Raw genomic sequence first — 26,227 nt, 5'->3', positions numbered from 1 at the left:
CTCCCCTGGCTGGCAGATTTAGGCCAGCTTTCTGCACATGCACACTAGCTGTCTGCCAAATCTTTCTCTCTTGCCATCGGGAGCACACACAGTGTGCTAGCCACAGGGTGGGTGTATGTGTGGGTGAGGCACACAGAGCACTGGCAGTGCCTGTGGGCCATTTGGGGGGACAGGTCCACAGGCACAGTGACAGGTGACAGCTCATGGGTAGGCTTTTTTTTTTTTTTTAGAACAGAACAGGTATAATTCTATTGGACTACCTGTACAGAGGATAGTGTGGTATGAATGGATACCAGGAATGACAAGTAATACTAATATGTTTTATTTGAAATAACACAAATGCTTACACAGTTCAGCAGGTCACTTGGAAACAAACTCTTGCTTGACTGCATTATTGAGCAAAAACAAAACCGAAGCACAAACACCCTTCTTTTTTGACATGTATATAGAGATAGGTAGGAAGACACAGCTTGGTTTTTAAAAAAACTGACTTTCACGGGTGGCCGGTTAACTCAGTTGGTTAGAGCGTGGTGCTGGTAGCACCAAGGTTGCCAGTTCGATCCCTGCATGGGCCACTGTGAGCTTGCCCTCCTTAAATTAAAAAAAAAAAAAAAAAAAAATTTGACCTTTCCTTAAGGCCTGGTCATAGGATGGTAAGCAGTGTAAATGAATCCACCATTTTAGTTGTCATATCATATCCATGTCACCTGTGTATTCCTTTTTTTTTTACTGGGGAACAGTAGTGTGTTTTTCCCAGGACTCATCAGTTCCATCCAAGTCAAGTTGTTGTCCTTTCAATCTTAGTTGTGGAGGACACAGCTCAGCTCCAGTTCCAGTTGCCATTGTTAGTTGCAGGGGGCGCAGCCCACCATCCCATGAAGGGATCGAACCGGCAATCTTGTGGCTGAGAGCTTGCGCTCCAACTAACTGAGCCATCTGGCCACGCAGGAGCTCAGCGGCAGCTCTTTGACTTCATTCTAGTTGTGGAGGGCGCAGCTTGCTGACCCATGTGGGAATCGAACCTGCAGCCCTGTTGCCCAGAGCTCACGCTCTAACCAACTGAGCTACCCATCTGCCCTCACCTGTGTATTCTGAGATCACACATACACCTGCCAATATTCCTGGGAAGTGTTATTATATCACAGTTACATTTGATTCTTGGCAGGTAGGACTGAGAAAAAGTAATTTGGAACAAGTTTATATCCTATTTAGAATAAATCACTAATATTCCCTTAAATAACAGGTTAGAATACATAGATACTTTTTGGAAATTATCCTTTTCACTTTGGTTCATTTTTAGGTTTTGTTTATGATTTATGTAGTTGTTTGATTAATTTGCTTATAGTACAATCCTGCTACAAAGTATTACAGCACAAGATACCTATTATTTCTTCAACATCTGCATTTTTCAAATTTGATACTCTACTATATCCCTGGTATGTTAGCAGTTCTTAAATATTGAAAAATAATAATAAGTGGGTAAAACTTTGCTAAAAATATAGATGTCTGTAACTATAATGATGCTAGATGAGAAGGAGACAATGAGGGAAGGGGGGAAAGCAGACACGTTCATGTGCAGGGAATGTGGTTCAAGTCTCTGGATTTAAAAATAACTTCCTAGAGAAGCTGCCTATAAGGGAATTTCCAGAAACCTTCTTTTTCCCTCAAAAGGACCTGAAAAGCCCCAAATCAAACTTTTGAAAACTACAGTTATGCGATGCTATAAATGATCAAAGCATTAGAAGGAGAAGGATGAATGTGTCTCCATTCAGCTACAGTTGGTGGTGTAGCCTCTTTAGCTGTTGGTGAATCAGTAGAAACCATGGAAGTACCAGGAGTATTTTGAAGGACAGGGGTAGAAAAGTGCTGAACATATTACCTGTCTATATCACTAACAAGGCTTCATGGCTAGGAAAATTTTCTAAACAGTAAAATGACTCCAGGATACATCCCTCTCTCCATCATTAAATGTGGCAGAATTAAAGAAAAAAAAAAGACACAGTAGATCTAGTGAAAACAGAAAATTAGAAGGCACAGAAAATAAAAGTATCAAGACAATGCCATAGGATCAATAGTATTCCCTGAGGCAGAAAACCTGTGAACTTTGAAAGCCATAGCAAAAGATCACTCTTATTTATAAGTCACTTACTTATCAAGCACCACATGTTGAATCCTTTCTTTACACAGAAGAATCCTACATTCAGCCTTTTAAGCCTTCTTCATTTCTTTGCCAATCTTGTACTTGAGTATCTTGTGCCAGTTGATTGCAGTGCGGGGACTGGAAGCTGCCAGCACAAGGCACTGAATGTGGTGTCTGACATTGTCTGATAGTTTTCACTAATTGCTGTCTGATACTCATTTTCTGCACACACTGATTTTCATAAATGCCTTGGCAGTTTGGACTTCATTCCAAACAGTTACTGAATCCTGTATATCTTTATGACTAACCAACTGAACACTGTCATCTTCATAGCAGTGAACCTAAATCTTAAGTACTCGAGCCACCTGGGCTGTGATGGTGAACTCTCATTCTGCTCTCCAACGACCATTCCAGAAGTTTTCAGTCTGAAACTGGTGTCTTTGAATACACACAGTAATGGTCGGTTGCCCATCTATAGTTTTAGCATAAATAGTACAGAAGCCATTGGAATAATGATCTTTCACAGAAGCCTTTAAAGCACAGTCACAGGATTCTCTCCAAGACTTCAGACCTCCACCTACTTCCTCTGGCTGGGTGTGTGTGTGTGTGGGGGGTCACTTGCTTCTTTCCATAAGTGATGAAACTTAAAGGAAATTTTGCTTCTTTGATTTAAAATCTGCTATTACCGGGCCGGCCAGGTGGCTCAGGCAGTTGGAACTCTGAGCTCCTAACTCCGAAGGCTGCCGGTTCGATTCCCACATGGGCCAGTGGGCTCTCAACCATAAGGTTGCTGGTTTGCCTCCTCGACTCCCGCAAGGGATGGTGGGCTCTGCCCCCTGCAACTAACAACGACAACTGGACCTGGAGCTGAGCTGTGCCCTCCACAACCACCATTGAAAGGACAACTTGATTTGGAAAAAGTCCTGGAGGTACACACTGTTCCCCAATAAAGTCCTGTTCCCCTTCCCCAATAAAATCTTAAAAAAGAAAAAAAAAGAAAAAGAAAAAAAAGAAACCCTGGGGCTCAAAAACAAATAATAAAATAAAATAAAATCTGCTATTACCCAGGGCACCATGTTCTGTAATTAAGACCTGATCTTCATAGCCTTCTATCTTCACGGGCATGAACTGAGAGATCCATGTTATGCTGGGCAAATGCATGTGTTGCCCTTTCCCTGAGGAGATTGTCATTATTAAGTAGTAGCCGGACATCGCTGAACGCTTCATTAAATTCCCCAGAGGGTGCATGAGTGATGAATTTATCAGCGATGGTACCTTCTCCTCATCCAACACCTGATCGCTGAAGTCTTGGGCAGCTCTTGTGGGCAGGCTTAATGGAGTTCGTGATACAGTTAGTGAGATCCATGTCCCACTAATGCCCTCTAAGCATCCCATCTGTTGCTCTCCCAGCCTCTTCCCCACTCCCCAGTGCTCTGGGGGCCTCTTTGGCAGAGTGCTGCACGACTGGGGAAGCCCAGTGCTCACACACATGCTCTCACTTTGTCCCGCCGGAGAAATCCCTGGACAAGAAAGTGATTCCTTGGCACAGAGCTGTGCTGCCTTTGAGGACAGACGATGCAGGTAAGTCAACCTGTTCCTCTTCCCTTCTCCAGTGTGTTCAAATGTGTGGGTTTTTGCTTTGTTTTTTTTCTCCAACTATGTGCTGGAACTTCTCCTCTGGAAAACTGGACTTCCACAAAGTCTCTTTCATCCATGAGTGATTGTCTAAGACAGTGTTCAACAGGGCAAGGGGCTCACTCCTTCCTCATAATCTTCATCGTGCCTCCTGGATATGCACAACTGGCATTTTCCCCCATTTATATCAAGTGTTGCAAAACAGCATCAAGCTGCTTCATCCAACCAGTTTGCCTATTCAAGATTTCCTTAAATGTATACTACAAGAACTGTGGCACGATTACTGCTGGCAACTAATTTTTAAAAACTTTAAAATACTGTGCAGGGCAAACAAAATATACTACAGGCCACCAATCTGCAGCCTCTGATTACAGCCTGCTTCTGGTTGTCCAAATTGTAGTAAGTATATTAACTTCCACCCATTGTTTGATCTGACCTCTCTCCTGGCTTCATCCCATCCATGTACAATCTATTTCTTTCTTCTAAAAAGCCTCTATCTTACCATGTTATATAATTCAGGGGTGTTGAACATATTGAAATACTTTGTACATTTGCACCGCTACAGGCTCCATTTCCCCCATTCTTCATATTCAAACCCTCCCATCTTTCAATGTGCTACTCAAGTGCTGTCTCCTTTATAAAGACGTCTTTGACATCCTTTTTCCATCCGTCTGTCCATCCATCTATCCATCCATCTGAGTCTCACCCCATTCTGAATTCTGAGAGCTCTGATTACCCCATTTGTTAAGTCACTTGGTACCGTATCATAAGTACACTTCCTACTCTGTTGTGGGTTGAATGGCAGCCTCCCAAAAGATATGTTCACGTCCTAAGCCCCAGACTGTATGAATATGACCATATTTGGAAAAAGGGTCTTTGCCGATATAGCTAATTTAAGGACCTGGAGATGAGATCATTCTGGATTACTGGGTGGGTCTTAAATCCAAATGACAAGTGTCTTTATAAGACACAGAAGAGAAGAGAGACACAAGAGGAGACAATGGAGGTAGAGACAGGAATGCTTAGAGCTTACAAGAAGCTCTACAAGAGCTACAAGAAGCTTTTTTGTTTGTTTGTTTGTTTTGTTTTGTTTTTTAAGATTTTTATTGGGGAAGGGGAACAGGATTTTATTGGGGAATAGTGTGTACTTCCAAGCCTTTTTTCCAAGTCAAGTTGTTGTCCTTTCAATCTTAGTTGTGGAGGGTGCTGTTCAGCCTCAAGTTGTTGTCCTTTCAGTCTTAGTTGTGGAGGGCACAGCTCAGCTCCAGGTCCAGTTGCCGTTGCTAGTTGCAGGGAGCACAGCCCACCATCCCTTGCGGGAGTCGACCCAGCAACCTTGTGGTTGAGAGGACGCGCTCCAACCAACTGAGCCATCTGGGAGCTCAGCGGCAGCTCAGCTCAAGGTGCCGTGTTCAATCTTAGTTGCAGGTGGTGGAGCCCACCATCCCTTGCGGGACTCGAGGAATCGAACTGGCAACCTTGTGGTTGAGAGCCTACTGGCCCATGTGGGAATCGAACCAGCAGCCTTCGGAGTTAGGAGCATGGAGTGCTAACCGCCTGAGCCACCGGCCGGCCCCAAGTTTGTGGTAATTTGTTACAGCAGCCACAATAAACTACTGCTCTTCTCATGCACACTGCCAGCTCTTTAAAAACAGAGGCAGTGAGCCTTACCTCTTTGTATGGGGTCCTTCCTCTACTTCTAGAAAAGTGGCTGTGGCAGAGAACAGAATGCCAAGAATTGAGTTGAATTTGCCAGAATTTAAAATGGCCCTCCCCTTACTAGTTTGCTCTCTTTTCTAAAATGGGACATGTGTCATTTCCTCCACAGTGACTGTGAGGGCTCATAAGGAAATGCACGGGGAGACTGACACTAGGAACTCCCTCCCGCTGTGTGTGTGCAGCTGTCCCATGGCTTTGCTGTCACTCTTCTGTGACTTGTTTCCCTATGAAGTGTAGGGACAAGGTCCTAGCCCATGAGTAGAGGACAGGGTCCCTCTGAAAATGGTGGTCACTCTGGGGTTAATCACTGGGGAAGAGGCAAGTCCCAGACAGGAAATCATAATGTGAGTGGCTGGCAACAGGTGGCCTCTCTGGAGTAGGGATTTTGATACAATGGCCCTCTTTCTCTTTCCCCAAATCGCCATATTCTTTCTTGTTCTACGGCTTCTGTATGTGCTATTCCCTTTAGCCAGAACACTGTTCCCTCAGCTATCACCTATTACGAGTCTCAGTTCTTAAAAGCAGCCTTCTCTGACCAAGCCGATGAGGCCAGGACTCCCGTCATGTTGCCCTTAGCTGTGCCCTTCTCCTCACAAACATGTATCACCCTAACGTCTTGTTTAATGTCCTGCCTCATTTGGCATCAGACCACAGGTTCCATGGGGAAGAATGTGCCCATCTGGGTCACTCTGCTTCCCCTGCAGCAGAAAGCAGAGCACACTACTCCCAGCTTCAGGTGAGGCAAGTGGACCCTAAGGTCACATTCTCTGGGCAGTTCCTTCTCAGTGGTTCCCCCTCCCTCCCCAGCCTTCAGTTAAGTCTCGTACTTTCAGAGGCCAATCATGGCATGGCCAGACCCACAAGTGAACAGTGCCCCCAAGGCTTGCAGTCATCCCCTAAGAATATCTCAGGGGAGGGTGCATCTACTTCAGGGGTCAAGAGCCAGAGCTGTCACAGTTGCCTTTCCTCATGGGGAGTCTCCTTTGTTGACATCCTTGGCCTTGCTAATCTGGACTTGATTTTGTTTAGGGTGCCAACCAGTAAATTTCCTTATAACAGAAAATGTCAAATTCACATGAGGGGTGACTATATTCCAACAGGACCACCAGCATGGGGCTTGGTAAAACATGGGCTAGATCAGGCAGAAGCAACGGGAAACATGGGTGTCTGGCCATCGACACCTGTGTATATATGTGAATGTTGAGTTACGGGAGATGCTGATTAATGGAAACAGTGACTTGAAATCCTACAAAAACAAGCATCTGAAAAAAATTAATCAATTACATCATAAAGAGAGACACAGGTTCACTGAAAAATAGCAGGAAGATAGAGGTGACCATTTGACCTCCTGGAAGAATCAGCAATCCAGGTGACTAGGATGCGATAGAAGATGAGCCTGACCAGAGCCCAGAATGAGAGAGAGAGGAAGAGAGAGAGAAGCACAAGACCACCACCAGCACTCAGGTTACCAAAAAGATGGGTCCAAAATGGACTTTTCTGGAAAGGGCTCTACATGTTGCTAAAGCTCCTGGGGTACAAGCTCTCTAAACCCCTTCCATTTTGGGTTCTGCCCACCACCAATGCATGCAGGGCCTCAAATACTAACATCTGATTGGACACATATAACAGAATGAATTGTAGAGTAGGAGGCAATAAATGTTTAGATCAGAAAGTCTGCAGTCATAATTTATATTCATCTTATTCCTTATTCCTCCATCCTGGGATCTCTATCCTGTTTAACATGGGGGTTGTGGACACCCTCACCCCCTTCCTACTCAACATCACACAGCCACAAAGGAGCCTACAGCTACCCCACCTATGTGTCAGCTGGAAACCCATCCTCTCCCCAGAGGTGGCTGAGAAACCAGTTCAAAGAGGTCCTCTGTCTCGCTGCCAGTAACAAGCAAGCCCTACGTATTGGGTGGGCTGGAGGGAACCAGGAGATAGCCCAGTCAGCAGCAGGGGAGTGAGGAGGTTAGGCCTCTGGTCTCTGGGGCCCATCTACACCAGTTTCTTGGCTTTAAAGAAGTTCTTGAGGTGTTGCATCTGCCAGATGCCAGTGGCCACAAGGATGAGGGTCTGCAGAATGGACCACCACAGCACCCGTTGGTTGGTGCTCTCGCTGGTCTGCCGGAAGCGCTCCTCTCGCCACTGTGGGAGGGGAGAATGGAGAAACCGCCTGGCTAGAACTGAATCCCCTCCCCTGAGGTTACACATTGCCTGTCCCACTGGGCCGGGCCAGCCCCTCACCCGCTGGTACTCCTGCTCCTTCTGGATCTGCTCCACCTGTTCCACCAGCTGCTGTACACGCAGACGCAGCTGGGTCAGCTTGTCTTTGGCCGCAAATTCTGCATAATCATTGGTGTGTTCACCCAACTTCATGTCCAAGTGAATAGCCTGGGGACAGGGGAGCCAAGCGTGGGGGTCAGGGAACTCAGCTCCATGCACCTGCCAGAAACCCAGTTTCCACACTCCAGTCTGGGTCTGAGATTGGCAGTTCAGTTCCTTATACTCACTGACAGGAGGACTGGCCCTGCCCTGGGTGCCCAAACACCAGATCAGCACCCTGCCTGCATGGACTTTCACGTTCAAAAGATAGACGAGACAGGACAACATGTGCAGAAGCAGGTATGACTCAGTGTTTGAGACAGGCAGTTACTAGAAGTTGTGTTGGTGGAAGGTGGTAGTGGAGAGCCTGGGAGCCCTCAGACGCTGAACAGCTCGTGAATTCTCAGTATGAAGCTTGGTTTTTATCCTACAGGTGGCAGGGGGCCAGGGAGAATTTTCAGTCAGAGAGACTCCAGCCCGGTTCGCCTTTCACTCCTCAGGAGTTGTTCTCTGCATGCTTACTTTATGTTAAGTATCAGCCTTCCTCAACTGGCACCACCCTCTGCACCCCTCTCACCCAGGGGACCTCCCGCCTGCCACACTCACCAGCTTGCCATCATAGAAGAGGGAGAAGCGGATGGACTCGAGGTGCAGACAGATCTGGTGCTCTCCCGGAGACTGGGAGGTGAAGGTGAAGCTGCCCTGAGGGCCGTACTGACGGGCCAGAAGGTTCTAGAGAAAACAGCCTCCAGTGAGCACAGAGAAGCTAGCCAGGAACCTGCTTCCAGGAGAGGAACTCTGAGGCTATCCCAGTCCTGCCCCCCACAGGCCAGGCCAGAGAAGAGAGTGTGAGGGAACTGGCGTCAGTTTGGGCTGGAAAGTCTCAGATCCCAGCATCGCCAATACTCTACCTTTGGCAAACAGCGTGGCCCTCCTTGAGCTTTCCTGCCTGTGAGGAGATGGGCCCTCCTCTGAGAAATGGAGGACGAAGGAGGACTAGTCATTGACGCTGGAGGCCTGGGGGGCTGCAGGGAATCAAAGCTTGCCTCACCTTGTTCTCGGGGTCCTTGACAAACACGAACAAATTAATCCACTGCGGGGAGGGCTGGTACTTTTCCATAGCGGGATCGTATAGCTCGGTCTTGTAATTACCTAATGAAGACGAAGCTGAGACGCATTCCCATTCACACCCACTACCAAAGGCCCACCCAGGACCTCCCGCAGCCAGGAGGGTTGGGGTAGGTAGAGGAAGATCCGGGTGTCTGAGTGAGGGGCCTGACCACAGACCTCCGCCTCTCTCCTCCCCTCTCCAGCCACGGTTTTCTCTCCTCATCCCGGCCTGGATCAGATTTGCCTCCGAGAAGCCCCCAAACCCAGAACGGGCATGGGCGGGGTTGCTTTAGGCAGACTGCTGCCCACCTATTTCCCACCCATGCCCACCCCGTGCGCGGGGGAAAGGTGCGGGCCTGAGCTATGCCGCGGCGCCCTACCCCACCCCCTCTCGGGACTCTGGGTGAGAGGCGGGTAAGGCCAGGACTGGCCGCGCGCGCACCTATGACCACGGTGCCATCGGGGATCTCCTGGATGAAGCACTTCTCCTCCAGCTCGCGGACCTCAAGGTACAACGCGCCGCCGCCGCCCAGCAGCGCCAGCAGCTGCCCCAGCAGCAGCGGCAGGGACAATCCGAGCCCCCGCGCTCGGCCCATCCCCGCCCCGGGCCGGCGCTGGGTCCGGCGCCTCGCGCCTCACAAGCCCCCGCCACCTTCCCCCGCTCGTCCGCGGACCTCCGCGCCCGCCAAGCGGAGACTGCGAACTCCGCGCGGACTACAACTCCCGGCAGCCCGCGCGCGGCCCCGCCCCAGGAGCGTTTCACCACCCTACGCTGCCGAGGGGCTACGCGAGCCCCCACCTCACAGTGCATCCCTGTGGTGCGCTTCCCCTGCTCCGTCTCGTTTAATCCATGCAGGAACCCAGGGAGGCGAGGGTGCTGTTAGCTCCATTTCGCTGATGTAGTAGCTGAACCTCAGAGAGGGAAAGGGGCTTGCTCTCTGCAATTTGCGGGGCAGACGCCTGAGGTGGGCGCTGAGAGGGAGGGGATGGGGAAGAGTTTATGACCTGTACCTGAACCTCGAGGAGCTTACAATTGATGGGGGTGGCATGATGAGATAGAATGAGAAATGCAGAGAAGCCCTGTGGGTTTTAGAGGCTGAAGTAATAGTTCCGGAAGGGGAAGGAGAAATGTGGAGGCTTTCAGGGAAGGGGTAGATTTGACCCATGCCCCGAAGGATGGTTAATATCTCCTTGAGCATGGGTGCCGGGGGACAAGAGCAATTTAGGCAGAGGGACCTAGGATTGCCTTGCAACCAGTAGAGCAGTTAAGGGACTAGGGGCAGAAAGGTTATGGAAACACAGAGGGAGGAGGTAAGTGGGGCTGAAACAGCGAGGGGTAGGATCCGCCAGGCCTGCTTGCTTAGGTGGGGCTCTTAATGCGTATCCTTCCCTCTGCACGAGGGACCAAAAAGAAGAGGTTGCGGGTGAGCCTGAGGGTGCAAGAAGGGGTCAGGAATGCAACTGGAAAAGGAAAGTTGTGTACACAACTGAAAGCGGCGGGAGAGTGGGGCCAACATGACAAGATGAGGACTCAGGAAAAGCAAATCTCAAGAATTCCAAAGCTCAAGGTGCCTTGGGTACAGCAGTGTAGAATCTGACATGTCAATATAAAGCTGTGGCCCTACCCCTGTGGAGGGATGAAGTCTGGTGATAATATGCGCTCATTGGTTTACTTAGCAACGTTTAATGATGATGATGGTAATACTTTTTATTCTTCTGTGCCAAACACTGTTCTAAGTACTTTTAAGTGTATTAAGTGAATTAGTCATTTAAAAAATTATATAAGGTACACTCTAATGCTATTCCAATTTAACAGCTGGGGAAACAGTGGCAAAGAGAAGTTGAGTAATAACCTACCCAAGGTCATCCAACTGATATGTAAGTAGCAGGCATTTGCTCACACAAAACTCTGGGCCGGGCCTTATGATACGTGTTGGACAGAAAAATGTGTAAGACCCATCTCTTGCCCTATAAGAGCCCACTGAAAAGCAAAGGAGCAATGTCAATACAGAGTTTTGAGATTAATAATATGTTTTAACTACCAGGAAGTGTCCCCTCAGTTTAGTGGTGTGATTTGTTTTATCATCTCAGGGAATGTCTTTTATTCCTTCAATGGGAATGATCTTCAAACAAAAATGACAGATGCAGATGTTAACAAAAGTCGAACTCTTTAGAAAGACCAGTTAAGACAAGGGCTGATAAGCGTCTGTTGGATTTGAGCTGTTCACTAGGGGCTTTCATAAGAGCTGGGGGCAGAGGCGGAGAGGTGATGACTGTGTTCCGGAGGCGGGGTGAGGTGCTGTCCACGGTTCTGAATAGCGATTGCGTTCTAGACCAGTGTCACCACCTGTAATAAAGGACTGGTTTTGTTTTGTTTGCAATAAAATTTCCAATCCCTCATGAATCAATACTTTTAAAAAAATGATTTTATTGGGGAAAGGGAACAGGACTTTATTGGGGAACAGTGTGTACTTCCAGGAATTTTCCAAGTCAAGTTGTTGTCCTTTCAGTCTTAGTTGTGGAGGGCACAGCTCAACTCCAGGTCCAGTTGCTGTTTTTAGTTGCAGGGGGCGCAGCCCACCATCCCTTGCTCTCCAACCAACTGAGCCATCCGGGAGCTCAGCTCAGCAGCTCCGCTCATATTCAATCTTAGTTGTGGGGGCGTGCAGCCCGACCATCCCTTGCGGGATCGAGGAGTCGAACCAGCAACCTTGTGGTTGAAAGCCCGCGCTCCAACCAACTGAGCCATCTGGCCACCCAGGAGCTCAGTGGCATCTCATTGACTTCATTCTAGTTGCGGAGGGCGAAGCTCGCTGGCCCATGTGGGAATCGAACCAGCAGCCCCGTTGCCCAGAGCTTGCGCTCTAACCAACTGAGCCACCCATCCGCCCCATGAATCAATACTTTTGTAAAATACAATAAAAAAAATGAAACTGATCAAGTGCTTGATGTTACATTAATGTTAAATTTGTATACAAGTTCTTAAACAGTCCGTCAGTTTCTGTATTTATCTCATTGCAGACCTATAGCACGCACTCATGGACCAGCACTGGCATGCAGAGCACACTGTGAGTAGCAGTGTTCAACAGTAGTGGTTCAGTAGTCAGGCTGCTCATAGAAATCCCCTAAAGAGACAGACACAAGTGGAAAATTCTTATGCCCAGCAGTGACATGCATATAAGGTGACAGGGCACTAGTGATTTCACAGCAAGATTTCAAGGCCCAGAACCCAGACGTTAGAATGAGGGATGTGGCTTCCTAAGTAACAGAAGTATTATGTTGATGAAAGAACAACCTGCTTCTGATGTATGGCAGTATTGGGAATATAAGAGCAGTGAGCCTGCCATTCTTCGATCCTCCCACTCAGCAGAGATCTCATTCCACACCGGCTGCTAAGACCACTGAACATGGGTGCCATTTGTGAAATTCAAATGAGACACTGGGGGGCTACATCTACTTGCCCCATCTCTGGTTTCCCCAAGACCTCAGACTCTGGCAGGCCTATACTACCTGCTGTGCCCTTTCTGGGGGATGCCTTGATCCCACATCCATGCCCCTTTCTCCACCTGCCTAATTCCTATTCATCCATTAAAGGCTCAAGTCCAGCAGTACTTTCTTACGTGTTTCTTCCCCTGGGCTCTTTGGGGCCTTTCAAATCTCACTGAATTGAAATTGTCTATTCACAAACAAATCCCTCAGGGGCTGATAACTGGAAGAGATAAAGACACAGGTTTCTGCTATATATTTATCTCTGTGCTCCCCAAAACCTAGAAAAGAACTAGGAACAGCATGAATGTGAAGTGGATGTTTGGTTAAAGAAATGAAGAGAGAAGAAGGGAAGAGAGTATGGAGGGGAAAGGGAGGTGAATGAGAGGAAAAAGAAAGAAAAAGGTGGAGGAAGAATGAGAGAAGAAGGAAGAAGGAAGGAAGAAATCAAGGATGAAGGAGGGAGGAAAGAAAGAAGGAAGAAGAGTAATTATGAGTCATAATTACAGGAAAAGCCAAAATTTCCATATATACCTGGCTTTTTTGTGACATCCCCTCCTGATTATTCCCATTAGGTATCTTGAGCTGGGGAGGGTGTGGGTGGGAATGCATCAGGGATAGAATGTTCTGCATATAAAATCAGAGCTTCCGTGTACAATTCTTTTGCTCTGGTGTTTGGTGAATTATTTCAGTTTACTGGTGACCTCCACACCATCCCCAGGAAACCAACACACCACTGTCCCCTCCTCTGAACCACTGTCCAGTGCAGACTCATCTTCCTCCCTGGCCTGTGGATAAACACCTTATGACCATCTCTATAAAGGGGTTTTCTATGAGAGTGCTTTCCCCTGTGCTCTCTATCTCAGAACACCGAAGCCCTGGAGGGAGTGTGTGCTGAATCCAGGGACATCAAAAACTGTCCTGCTAGACCTTGAATCATCCATTGGACCTGCTTCACCACCCCCTAGGCTCACACTGGTCCCTCTGACAGAATCCTTCCACTCCTGGTGTTTTCTCAGAGGTCCCATTGTGTCCCCTCCTCAGTGCTTTGGGCAGTCTGCCCCACAGGTCTGTGCTTGACTGAACCCTAATTGAAGGCTTGGTCTTCCCATCCTCCAGCACTATGGGGGTTCCCATAGGGAGGGCAAATCAAGGGGAATGGCTGAGCTATGCTTCAGTCCCTGAGTCAGAAAGCCGTCGATCCCAGGACTCAGAGGACCTCTAGGGTCAGTATGGCCAAATACCACATACCAACCCACCTGAGTCTCAGCTCTACCTGAGCCAAAATGCCATTACACTTTCCCACAGTAAATGTTTGCAGTTTCCACAAAGGTCTCCACTGTTTTCCAAACACCTATTCTGGATGGGTAAAGAAATGCATAGACTTGGCCGAGGCACCAAGACGCCTCTCTGGGTTCAATATTCCAAGGGAAAATCCTCTCCCTTTGTGCCTGAGGTTGTATAGATGAACCTGGACATGGGATGCAGATTTCTCAGAACATCTTTTAATCACCACCCTTTCTGTCAAGTTCTCTAACCTGCAACTTCTTCTGCCCCTGAAGGGAGACTTTCTCTCCAACTTTCATTCACGTGGGAGGCCTCCTTCTTCAGGTTCAAAGATCATTCATTGTCTATGAGATAAAACCCAGGGGTAAGGGAGGGAAGGGGACATGATGGGGAGACCAAGGTGGAGGGAAGAGAGAGCAGGAAGATGACAAATGCAGAGAGTGACAAGGGTATCTTATACTTCCCCTTTCTCTCACTTCTTCCCCACTTTTTCCTCCCCTCTTCACCCACACCACTTTCTACCTCTCTCTGCTCTCTCTTTTGTAAAATGTAGGTTTTATTATTTAAGTATGGTGAGGCCAACAGATCAGGAGATGATTGGCACTGAAAAAGAAAACAGTTTGTTACAGTTCCCAAGAGGAGAGTTACACCATGACATGCAAGGCTACATAGGAAACACCAGGGTTGGTCAGAAAGCAGAGGGAGTAAGGAGAAAGCATGGATACATGCCCTATTGTGGCTTTCATGGGAAGGAATGGGTGAGACAAGGCATTCATGCTTAGGGTTGGCTAGTTTGAATAATTTCAGTGAGCTCTGGGGTGTAGGGACTTGTCTGGTTGGACAGGTGGATGAATTCTCTATTCAGTTCCACTGGTCTATATGTCTTTGTGTCAATACCACACTGTTTTGATTACTGTGGCTTTGTAGTAAGTTTTGAAATCAAGAAGGGTAAGGCCTCCAACATGTTATTCTTTTTCAAGATTATTTTGCCTATTTGGGGCCCCTGTGAATTTTGAGGCTCCATATGAATTTTAGAATGGGTTTTCCTATTTGTGCAAAAAAACATTATTGGGATTTTGATAGGGATTGCATTAAATCTGTAGCTTGCTTTGGATGGTATTGACACCTTAACAATATCAAGTCTTCCAATCCATGAACATTTATTTATGTCTTCTATAAATTCTTTCAGAAATGTTTTGTAGTTTTCATTGTACAAGTCTTTCACCTCCTTAGTTAATTCCTAAGTATTTTATTTTATTTTTTGATGCTATTGAAATAAAAATTTTAAAATTTGTTTCCTTTTCAGGTTGTTCATTGTTAATGTGTAGAAATGCAATTGATTTTTTTTTGTCTTGACTTTGTATCCTGCTACTTTGCTGAATTTGTTTATTAGTTCTAACAGTTTTGGGGTTTTTGTTTGTTTGTTTGTTTGTTTGTTTCTTGGTGTGTGTGTGTAATCTTTAGGGTTTCTACATAGAAGAGCATCTGTGAACACAGATAATTTTACTTCTTCCTTTCCAATTTGGATGCCTTTTATTTCTTTTTTTTTGCCTAATAGTTTTGGCTAAGACTTCTAGTACTATGTTAAATAGAAGTGATAAAAGGGGGCATTCTTTTCTTTTTCCTAGTCTTAGAGGAAAAGCTTTTAGTCGGTCATTGACTATGATGTTTACTGTGGATTTTTCACATGTGGCTTTTATTATGTTGAGGTAGCTTCCTTCTATTCCTAGTTTGTTGAGTATTTTTTATTATAAAAGGGTGTTGGATTTGGTCAAATGCTATCTCAACTTCAATTAAGGTGATCATGTGGCTTTTTTTCCTTTATTCTCTTAATGTGGTGTATTACATTGATAGATTTTTATATGTTAAATTATCTTTGCATTCCAGGAATAAATCCCACTTGGTCATGGTGTAAAATCCTTTTAATATGCTGCTGCTGAAGTTGGCTTGCTAGTATTTTGTTGAGGATATTTGCATCACTTTTCATAAGGGATGTTGGTCTGTAGTTTCTTTTCTTGTAGTGTTTGTTTTTTTAAAATTTTCATTGGGGAATATTGAGGAACAGTGTGTTTCTCCAGGCCCATCCGCTCCAAGTTATTGTCCTTCAGTCTAGTTGTGGAGGGTGCAGCTCAGCTCCAAGTCCAGTTGCCGTTTTCAATCTTTAGTTGCAGGGTGCGCAGCCTACCATCCCATGTGGGAATCGAACTGGCAACCTTGTTGTTGAGAGCTTGCGCTCTAACCAAATGAGCCATCAGTCTGCCCCTCCGGAAGCTCAGCAGCAGCTCATTGTCTTCAATCTAGTTGTGGAGGGCGCAGCTCACTGGTGCATGTGGGAATCAAGCCTTGGGCAACCCTGTTGTTCAGAGCTCACACTCTAACCAACTGAGCCATCCCGCTGCCCCTCTTGTAGTGTTTTTGTCTGGCTTTGGTATCAGTGTAATGCTGAATTACCCACAATGGATGAATGAATTAGAAATGAATTAGGGAATATTCCCTCTTCAATTTTTTGGAAAAGTTTGAGAAGGATTGGTGTTAGTTCTTTAAATGTTTGGTAGAATTCACTGTTGAAGTCATCAAGTCCAAGGCTTTTGTCTGTTGGGAGATATTTTATGACTGGTATCCTTACTAGTTTTATGTTCCTTCAGATTTTCTATCTCTTTGTGGTTTAGTCATGGTAGGTTTTTTGTTTTTAAGAATTTTTCCATTTCATCTAGGTTATTCAATTTGTTGGCATACAATTGCTCATAGCACTCTCTTATAATCTTTTTTATTTCTCTAGAATCGGTAATAATGTCCTCACTTTCATTGTTAGTAATGATTTTAATAATTTGAAACTCTCTCTTAGTCCATCTAGCTGAAGGTTTGTCAATTTTGTTGACTTTTTTCAAAGAACCAACTTTTGGTTTCATTGATTTTCTTTATAATTTTTCTATTCTCTATTTGTTTACCTTTGCTCTAATCTTTATTATTTCCTTCCTTATGTTAGCTTTGTTATTGAACTCAAGGGGTTCACCACTGGGGGTATTCTATTCAAGAACTAGACGTTAGGTAATTGTATTTACTTGCAGCAAGTAAAGGAGACAGGGATTCACATCCAAAGCTCTGTCTCCCCAAAGGGAGGTTTACCCATTGCTTATCAGTTCTTCTTTGCAGTAAGCCAAATGTATCTGGTTGGGTTCTGGTCAAGCTCATCAGGTTACGCCTGCATCTGCAAAATACTGTGCACATTTTTTTTTTTTAAATAGACGTTGTATTTATTTGCACTTAAACTTATAAACCAACCAGCCAAACTGGTACTATTATCGTGATACAGCAAAGTACAAAAACATCTTTTACAAATACTTAATTAACAAATTAAATGTTGTAGTAAAACAGCAAAAGGGGCAGAGGAAATCAATGAAGCATATTATAGCTCATTAACCTCTCACCTGAGTTGAGGTTTTTAAGCAAGCCTCCCAACCCCAGAATATGTGACTAATCCTTCATCACACATCTTTATACTTTTACTTTCTATTCTTGAGACAAGATTCTAGGTCCTAAAGATATCCAAAATATTATTATATCTAGTTATCTATAGCCAGAGACATTTTTTATCATCATTTTGTTTATAGCAGTAAGGCTACAGGAACCTCTTTGATTAGACTCCAGTCATACCCTACACTCCCACCCCTCCAAATTAACACAATAGGCATAATGAGAAAGAAGCAGGATATCAAGGCAGAGATAATAGAAAAATCCTAGAAGTGATGCAGGCACTGCCCAAATTGATTGCATAATATACTCATCGTCACACATCGTCAGGCTGTATATTATGGAGTAATTTGGGAATAAATCCATGATTTGCTGTGTACCACAATACTTAGGGGTTTGCTGTATCACATCATAGCTTTCCTCAGCAGTTTCCAAGGTGGCCTCCAAATCACTGACAGGTCGATTTTGCTGGAACTGGATCTGTGGTGGTAGGGCTTCCTCCCCATAACCGTAGAACTGATTGTTCCAGGCCTGATTGTTCCAGGCTTGGTTGTTCCAAGATTGGTTATTCCAGGATTGAGGGCACCAAGTCTGACTGTTCCAGGAATGGTAGCTCCAAGATTGGCTGTTCCAGGAATGGTTGTTCCAAGTTGGGTTATTGTAGGCCTGGTTGCTCCACATTGAAAAGTTTCCAGAAGCGTTCACCAGTCATCCCTGGTGACAGGAAGAGAGGCCCGGATACTCTGCAGTTGCTGAGCCCTTCCGAGTCATATAGCTGCTGTTCTTTGGCCAGTTGTATTTCTGCCACCTCTTACATTTCATTCTCTGGTTCTGGAACCAGGTCTTAATCTGTTTGTAGCTAAGGTTCAGAATGTTGGAAAGTTCTTGCATCTGCTGGAGGCTGAGATATTTCTGTCTCTGAAATCTCTCATTGAGTACACAGAGCTGGGTCTGTGAGAACACGGTTCTGATCTTCTGTTTCTTGACCTGGACCTTCTCTTCCTTCTTCACTGTGTTTTCTACAGAAGTGGGTAGTATTACGCTGGGACTGGTGGAAGAATCAGGGCTGTTCTGAATAAGCAGATCCATGGAGGAAGGAAGAGGAGAGACTGCATTCTCCGTGTGGAGTGTCTCAGCAGATGACATTTGCAAGGATGCATAATTTTCTTCAGGCCCATAAATCTCAGGCTCTGGTGAAGAGTCCCTAGAATTGGATGCTTCGGGGCAAGGCGGGCTTTGGGGACAAGCCAGATCCACACTCATGTTGCGGAGTTGAAGGAAAGAGAAAAAACCCAACAACCTAGGTTGTAAGAAATGCCCGGGCTTAAGTATCTAGGTGGAAAAGCTTAAAGAAATAACGAAGGTCTCCAGATATGGAAGTATCAAAAAGATGGAATGATACCTTTGCAGTAACAGGACCCAACCAGCCCTATCTAGCAAAAAAAAAAAAGTCTGTGCACATTTTAACATTTAGCAAGAATAGCATTTCATGAGAACTGTCCAGACCCTTGTTCTGTCTAACAGCTTTGGCTTTATTTTGTTCTTTTTTTTCTAGTTCTTCAAGTGTAAAGTGAGGTTATTGATTGAGAACTTTCTTGTTTGTAAATGTAATAAGCATATGTAGCTATAAATTTACCACTTAGCGTAGCTTTCTCTGTGTCCCATAAGTTTTGGTACGGTGTGTTTTTATTATCATTCATCACTAAGTATTTTCTTAGAAATCCCTTGTAATTTCTTCTTGATCCATTGTTTAAAAAGAAGAAAAATATACAATTACAATCATGCAGTCCCCTTTGCTAGACTGTTTTTGAATCACCAACATATTTCTAACACCAAGCATAGGACTCGGCACAAAATATATGCTCAAGCCATGGTGGTTAAATAAATAAATGAAAAGCTCTAATCACCAAAAAAACCCTATTGTTTAATTTCCACAAATTTGTGAATTTTTCCATTTTCCTTTTGTTATTGATTTCTAACTTCATCTCACTGTTGTCAGAGAAGATGTTTTGTATGACATCTATCTTTTAAAATCTAATGAGACTTAATTTGTCTCAATAAATGCCTAATATTTCATATATCCTGGAAAATGTCCCATGTACACTTGAGAAGAATGTGTATTGTTGTTGTTAGGTTGCGTATTTTATGTCTGTCTGTCTGATATTAGGTATGTAAATGTATGTAATTGTTATATTTTCTTGCTATATTGAGCCTTTTATGAAAATAATGTCCTATGTCTCTTGTAACTTTTTTTTATTTAAAGTCTACTTTGTCTGGTATAACCACTCGTGCATGGAATATCCTTTTCCATTCCTTCACTTTCAAATATTTTTGTGTCTTTGGATCTAAAGTGAGACTCTGATAGGCAACATATAGTTGGATCATGTTTTGTGTGTTTTTAAATTCATTTTACCAATCTTTGTCTTTTGATTGGAAAGTTTGATCCACTTCATTTAAAGTGATTACTGATAAAGAGAGACTTCTGTCGTTTTGCTATTTGTTTTCTATTTGCCTTATAGCTTTCTTGTCCCACATTTCCTGCATTTATTATCTTCTTTTGTGTTTAACTTTTTTGTAGTGAAATATTTAAATTCCTTTCTCATTTCCTTCTGTGTGTATTCTTTAGCTATTTTCATTGTGGTTACCATGGGAGTTACATTTAACATCCTAAAGTTGTAACACTCTAATTTGAATTTATACCATCTTAACACCAAAAAAGTACAAAAAAATTCTCCCCCTTTAACAGCTCTGTTCTCACCCCTTTCAGTTGTGATATTACAAAACTATATCTTTATACATTGTGTGTAATGTTTATTTTTTACTGTGAAGGAAACTAACTATTGATACATGCAACAAACTGAATAGAATTATGCTGAGTGAAAAAAAGTTAATCTCAAAAGGCTACCTACGGTATGATTCCATTTATGAATAATTTTTTTAAAAGATTTTATTTTGTTGGAGAAGGAGAACAGGACTTTACTGGGGAACAGTGTGTACTCCTAGGACTTCTTTCCAAGAGTCAAGTTGTCCTTTCAGTCTTAGTTGTGGAGGGCGCAGCTCAGCTCCAGGTCCAGTTGCCCGTTGCTAGTTGCAGGGGGCGCAGCCCACCATCCCTTGCAGGAGTCCAATGGGCAACCTCGTGGTTGAGAGGACGCACTCTAACCAACTGAGCCATCTGGGAGCTCAGCGGCAGCTCAGCCCAAGGTGCCGTGTTCAATTTTAGTTGCAGGGCGCGGAGCCCACCATCCCTCGCGGGACTCGAGGAGTTGAACCGGCAACCTTGTGGTTGAGAGCCCACTGGCCCATGTGGGAATCCAAAGGGCAGCCTTCGGAGTTAGAACGGAGCTCTAACCACCTGAGCCACCGGGCCAGCCCTTATGAAACATTCTTGAAATGGCAAAGTTATAGAAATGAAAAACACAGATTAGTAGCTGTCTGGGATTAAGGAAGGGCTGAGGGAGTAGAGAAGTGTTGTGACTATAACAGGATATGAAGGATCCTCGTGGTGATGTTCTGTATCTTGACTGTATCAATGTCCATATCCTTGTTATGATATTGTATTATACTTGGGCAAGAGGTTACCGTTGGAGAAAACTGGGTAGTGGGGACATTGAATCTCTGCATTATTTCTTACAACTGCATCTGAATCTGTAATTACCTCAATATAAAAAAATTTGGGTAAAATTCAGGAAGAACACGAAGGGCAGACCCAGACCTCTGCTGATCTCACACTTAGTGCGAAGCTCTCCAAAATGGGGCAGCTCTGCCCCAAGAATCACAGTAACCCTTAACCTGCCGGCCACTGGGGCACCGAACCCTGGTCCGGCGACGAACTATCACAGCCGGGAATCGGCAGCAAAGCCCGAGTGGAGGAGTATGTGGTGGTGACGGTGGGATGCCTGGGACCATACAGACCAGATTTAAGAGTGACAGGGCTTTGGGGGGGGGGGGTCAAAAAAGTCATAAACAAGAGACTATGACACTTCTCTTTTGTTGTTTTGGGGGAAAAATTGAAAATAAATTCGAGAAAAATGGCGGAGTGAGGTGAGCCTCTGTAAAGCTCCCCTGGAATTATCGAACAACAAAAACTCCACAAAGGACTCCCTGCACAGCAGACAGGCAAGATGAAGAGGCCCACTACCGACTGAAATCACCTACAGGTGGGAGATTCGCGTGAAGGGGGGGGGGGGAGAAAAGGGAGAAGTGCGCGGAGCCGGAGCCGCGCGGACGCAGACCTCGCTCAGTGCGCCGAGCTCGCTGCTTCCCGGAACTACCGCAGCTGCGGGAGAGGGAAGAACTCGGACTGCTAGGGCTCCGCCAGGGCTCCACAGGGCTGAGGGGACAGCATATAACACGGCTGAACCCAACGCTCACCGCAGAGACCTTGGAGAAAAGACTGAGGGAAAAAGGCTGAAAACGGTGGTTTAAGCCGCACTGCTGAGCAGAGAACGGAGCCTTAGGCACTGAGACTAGCCGTCCCCTCCCTCCCCTCCCAGAGCTCGCCCCGCCCCCACCTGCCCGGTGCTAGAGGAGAAACAGTAGCAGTGTCAGATCAAAACAACAGAAAATTTGCTATATTTGAGAACTGTGGCCCACAAACACAAATCCACAGCCCAACTAGTTCCGGCAAAGAGGAGAGAGCTGTGGAAGCAGCACCGGCTGTGGTGGTGGTCGCCATTGCTCTGGGCCACCTCTCACAGCTCACCCCGCCCCTGGCCCCACCTATCTGGGCGGATCCCTGCAGGAGTAAACAGAACTGCTGAAACATACAGGCTCTGAATCAGGAGCTGGAAGAGCTTTGGAACATCAAAAGCTCTCCGCATACCCACCGGGACACTGTGCCCTGTGACCTAGATGAACTATTAACAGAGGAGAAGCCCGTCTCCCAGGGAATCCCCTCAGTGTGTGAGAAGCTGGAATAGTGCAGAGAAAACATAGCACTACCTTGTGAGAGAGGGAAAAAAAAGCCTGCAGTAGGAGAAAAAGTAAAACGTTCTACCAACAAGTACTGGAAAACAAAAGAAAGACCTCTTCCTATCAACTTGTTGCAGAAGTCACTCCTGTAGATGTCTAGGAAGAGAAATAGTAAACCAGTAATTGCCATGAATAACCAAGGCAACAAGATAGCTCAGAAAGAAAGTGAAAAATCTCCAGAAAAGGCACTTAAAGATACAGAAATATGTGACTTAAATGACAGAGAATTCAAGATTGCAGTTCTGAAAAAACTCAACGAGATACAAGAAAACACAGATAGGCAGTTAAATGAACTCAGAAACTCAATTAAAGAACAGCATGAGCATTTTACAAAAGAGATTGAAATTTTAAAAAAGAACCAAATAGAATTTCTGGAGATTAAGAACTCAATAGAAGAAATTAAGAATGAAATAACCAGCTTAGGTAGTAGAGTTGACCAGATGGAGGAAAGAATCAGTGACATCGAAGATAGAAACCTGGAAATGACACAGATAGAAGAAGAAAGAGACTTGAGACTTAAAAGAAATGAAAGAACTTACAAGAACTTTCTGACTCCATCAGAAAGAGCAATATAAGAATAATGGGCATACCAGAAGGAGAAGAAAGAGAGAAGGAACAGAGAATATATTCAAACAAATTGTCGATGAGAACTTCCCAAATTTGTGGACAGAACTGGACCCTCGAATCCAAGAAGCAAATAGAACACCTAGTTACCTCAATCCCAACAGGCCTTCTCCAAGGCACATTGTATTGAAGCTGTCTAAAATCAACGACAAAGAAAGAATCCTCAAGGCAGCCAGGGAAAAGAAGACGGTAACTTACAAAGGAAAGCCCATTAGATTATCATCAGATTTTTCAGCAGAAACTCTACAAGCCAGGAGGGAGTGGAACCAAATATTCAAACTATTGAAAGAGAGAAATCATGAGCCAAGAATAATATATCCAGCAAAGATATCCTTTAGATATGAAGGAGGAATAAAGACCTTTCCAGACATACAGAAGCTGAGGGAATTTTCTAATACACGACCTGCACTACAAGAAATACTAAAGGAGGCTATTCGACCACCATCAACAGGGACAATTTGTGGCAACCAAAACTCAAAAAGGGGAGAGTAAAGGCCTGAACCGAATATGGGAATGGAGAAAGTAAGCGTGCTGAAGAAAATGGAATACTCTAAATATCAAACTTTCTTTTACATAAACTTAAGGGTAACCACTCAAAAAAATCCAGAACTGAAATATATACTGAAATAAAAGAAGAAACAGAGGGAAACATCATAGAATACCACCACACAGAAATAATAGACAACAACAAAAGGCAAAGAAACAATGGAGACACAGCCTTACCAGAAAACTAAAGATAGAATGACAGGAAATCCTCACATATCAATAATCACCCTAAATGTAAATGGACTGAACTCACCAATAAAAAGGCACAGAGTAGCAGATTGGATCAAAAACTAAACCCAACCATATGCTGTCTCCAAGAGACACATCTCAGCTACAAGGACAAGCATAGACTCAAAGTGAAAGGGTGGAAATTGACACTCCAAGCAAATGGTACCCAGAGAAAATCAGGTGTAGCCATAATGATATCAGATGAAACAGACTTCAAGGTGAAAAAGATAACAAGAGACAAAGATGGACATTTCATAATGGTGAAGGGACTGTACAACAAGAAGACATAACAGTCATCAATATTTATGCCCCCAATCAGGGAGCACCGAAATACACCAAGCAACTACTAACAGAACTAAAGGGAGAAATTGACCAAAACACAATTATACTAGGGGACTTAAATACATCATTGACAGCTATGGATAGATCATCCAAACAGAAAATAAATAACGAAATAGTAGCCCTAAATGACACATTAGATGAAATGGACATAATTGACATTTATAGAGCACTTCATCCTAAAACATCAGACTATACATTCTTTTCTAGTGTACATGGAACATTCTCAAGGATAGACCATATATTGGGACATAAAATCAGTCTCAACAAATTTAAGAAGATTGAAATCATACCATGCATATTCTCTGATCACAAGGCTTTGAAATTGGATATCAACTGTAAAAAGAAAGCGGGGGAAAAACACAAATACATGGAGACTAAACAACATACTTTTAAAGAAGGACTGGGTCAAAGAAGAAATTAGAGGAGAGATCAAAAGATACATAGAAACAAATGACAATGAAAATACATCCTACCAAAATTTTTGGGATGCAGCGAAAGCAGTTTTAAGAGGGAAATTTATCTCATTACAGGCCTATCTCAAGAAACAAGAAAACTCCCAAATAAATAACCTCATGTTACACCTTAAAGAACTAGAAAAAGAAGAACAAGTAAAACCCAAGGTCAGCAGAAGAAAGGAAATAACAAAAATTAGAGCAGAACTAAATGAAATAGAGAACAAAAAGACAATAGAAAAAATTAATGTGACAAAGAGCTGGTTCTTTGAAAAGATTAACAAAATTGACAAACCCTTGGCTAGACTTACTAAGATAAAAAGAGAGAAGATACTGATTAACAAAATCAGAAACGTAAAAGGGGAAGTTATCACGGACACCACAGAAATACAAAGGATCATCCAAGAATACTATGAAGGACTATATGCCACCAAATTCAACAACCTAGAAGAAATGGACAAGTTCTTAGAAACATATAGCCTTCCAAGGCTGAACCATGAAGAACTGGAAAATCTAAACAGACCGATCACCAGTAACAAAATTGAATCAGTCATCCAAAACCTTCCCAAAAGCAAAAGTCTGGGACCAGATGGCTTCACTAGTGAATTCTACCAAACCTTCAAAGAGGATCTAATACCAATTCTGCACAAACTCTTCCAAAAAATTGAAGAGACAGTACTCCCTAACTCATTTTATGAGGCCAACATTACCCTGATACCAAAACCTGGTAAGGACAGCACAAAAAAAGAAAACTACAGACCAATATCTCTGATGAATACCGATGCAAAAATCCTAAATAAAATTCTAGCAAATCGAATACAACAATGCATTAAAAAGATTATTCATCACGACCAAGTGGGGTTCATCCCCGGGGCACAAGGATGGTTCAACATCTGCAAATCCATCAATGTGATACATCACATAAACAAAATAAAGGACAAAAATCATATGATTATATCAATTGATGCAGAAAAAGCATTTGACAAGATACAACATCCATTTATGATTAAAACACTTAATAAAATGGGTATAGAAGGAAAATACCTTAACATAATAAAGGCCATATATGACAAGCCCTCTGCTAATCTCATAATTAATGGAGATAAACTGAAGCCCTTTGCTCTACGTTCAGGAACACGACAGGGATGTCCCCTATCACCTCTGCTTTTCAACATAGTGTTGGAAGTCCTTGCCAGAGCAATCAGGCAAGAGAAAGAAATAAAAGGCATCCAAATTGGGAATGAAGAAGTTAAATTATCACTCTTTGCAGATGACATGATGCTATATATAGAAAACCCTAAAGACTCCACCAAAAAGCTATTAGAAACAATCAACGAATACAGTAAAGTTGCTGGCTACAAAATCAACGCACAAAAGTCCATTGCCTTCCTATATACTAACAATGAAATCTCAGAAAAAGAAATACAAAAACAATTCCTTTTGCAATTGCAGCAAAAGAATAAAATACCTAGGAATAAACTTAACCAAGGATGTGAAAGACCTATATGCTGAAAACTATAAGACATTTTGAAAGAAATTGAAGAAGACACAAAGAAATGGAAAGACATTCCGTGCTCATGGATTGGAAGAATCAACATAGTTAAAATGGCCATATTACCCAAAGCAATATACAGATTCAATGCAATCCCCATCAAAATCCCAATGGCATATTTTAAAGAAATAGAACAAAAATCATCAGATTTGTTTGGAACCACAAAAGACCCGAATAGCCAAAGCAATCTTAAGAAAAAGAACAATAATGGAGGTATCACACTTCCTGACTTTGGCTTGTACTACAGGGCCACAATAATCAAAACAGCATGGTATTGGCAGAAAAACAGACACATAGACCAATGGAATAGAATTGAGAACCCAGAAATAAAAC

At 44.0% G+C, this 26,227-nt stretch overlaps 1 protein-coding gene and 2 pseudogenes across 2 annotated transcripts; all 3 read right to left on the bottom strand.

The window, feature by feature from the left end:
• Positions 1–299: 299 nt before the first annotated feature.
• Positions 300–7,027, bottom strand: LOC109434212 (F-actin-capping protein subunit alpha-1; annotated as a pseudogene).
• Positions 7,028–7,169: 142 nt separating this feature from the next.
• LOC109434255 (transmembrane emp24 domain-containing protein 9) lies at positions 7,170–9,645 on the bottom strand. 2 transcript variants are annotated; one of them, XM_019711052.2, is made up of 5 exons: positions 9,375–9,645; positions 8,874–8,974; positions 8,429–8,554; positions 7,745–7,891; positions 7,170–7,645 (listed from the first exon to the last, which is right to left on the bottom strand). In XM_019711052.2, the coding sequence occupies exons 1-5, from the start codon at positions 9,526–9,528 to the stop codon at positions 7,496–7,498; spliced, it is 678 nt and encodes a 225-aa protein (XP_019566611.1). In that variant the 5' UTR covers positions 9,529–9,645; the 3' UTR covers positions 7,170–7,495. The 2 variants fall into 2 exon arrangements, with proteins under 2 accessions (XP_019566611.1, XP_019566610.1); XM_019711051.2 differs by having other exon boundaries at positions 8,874–8,989; positions 9,375–9,641.
• A 7,847-nt stretch (positions 9,646–17,492) lies between these two features.
• Positions 17,493–18,439, bottom strand: LOC109433926 (homeobox protein NANOG; annotated as a pseudogene).
• Positions 18,440–26,227: the final 7,788 nt, after the last annotated feature.

The sequence above is a fragment of the Rhinolophus sinicus genome, linkage group LG10, assembly GCF_036562045.2.
Source record: "Rhinolophus sinicus isolate RSC01 linkage group LG10, ASM3656204v1, whole genome shotgun sequence".
Classification (NCBI taxonomy): domain Eukaryota; kingdom Metazoa; phylum Chordata; class Mammalia; order Chiroptera; family Rhinolophidae; genus Rhinolophus; species Rhinolophus sinicus.
The sequence above is the reverse complement of the archived record's forward strand: the minus strand, read 5'-3'. Positions and strand labels throughout refer to the sequence as shown.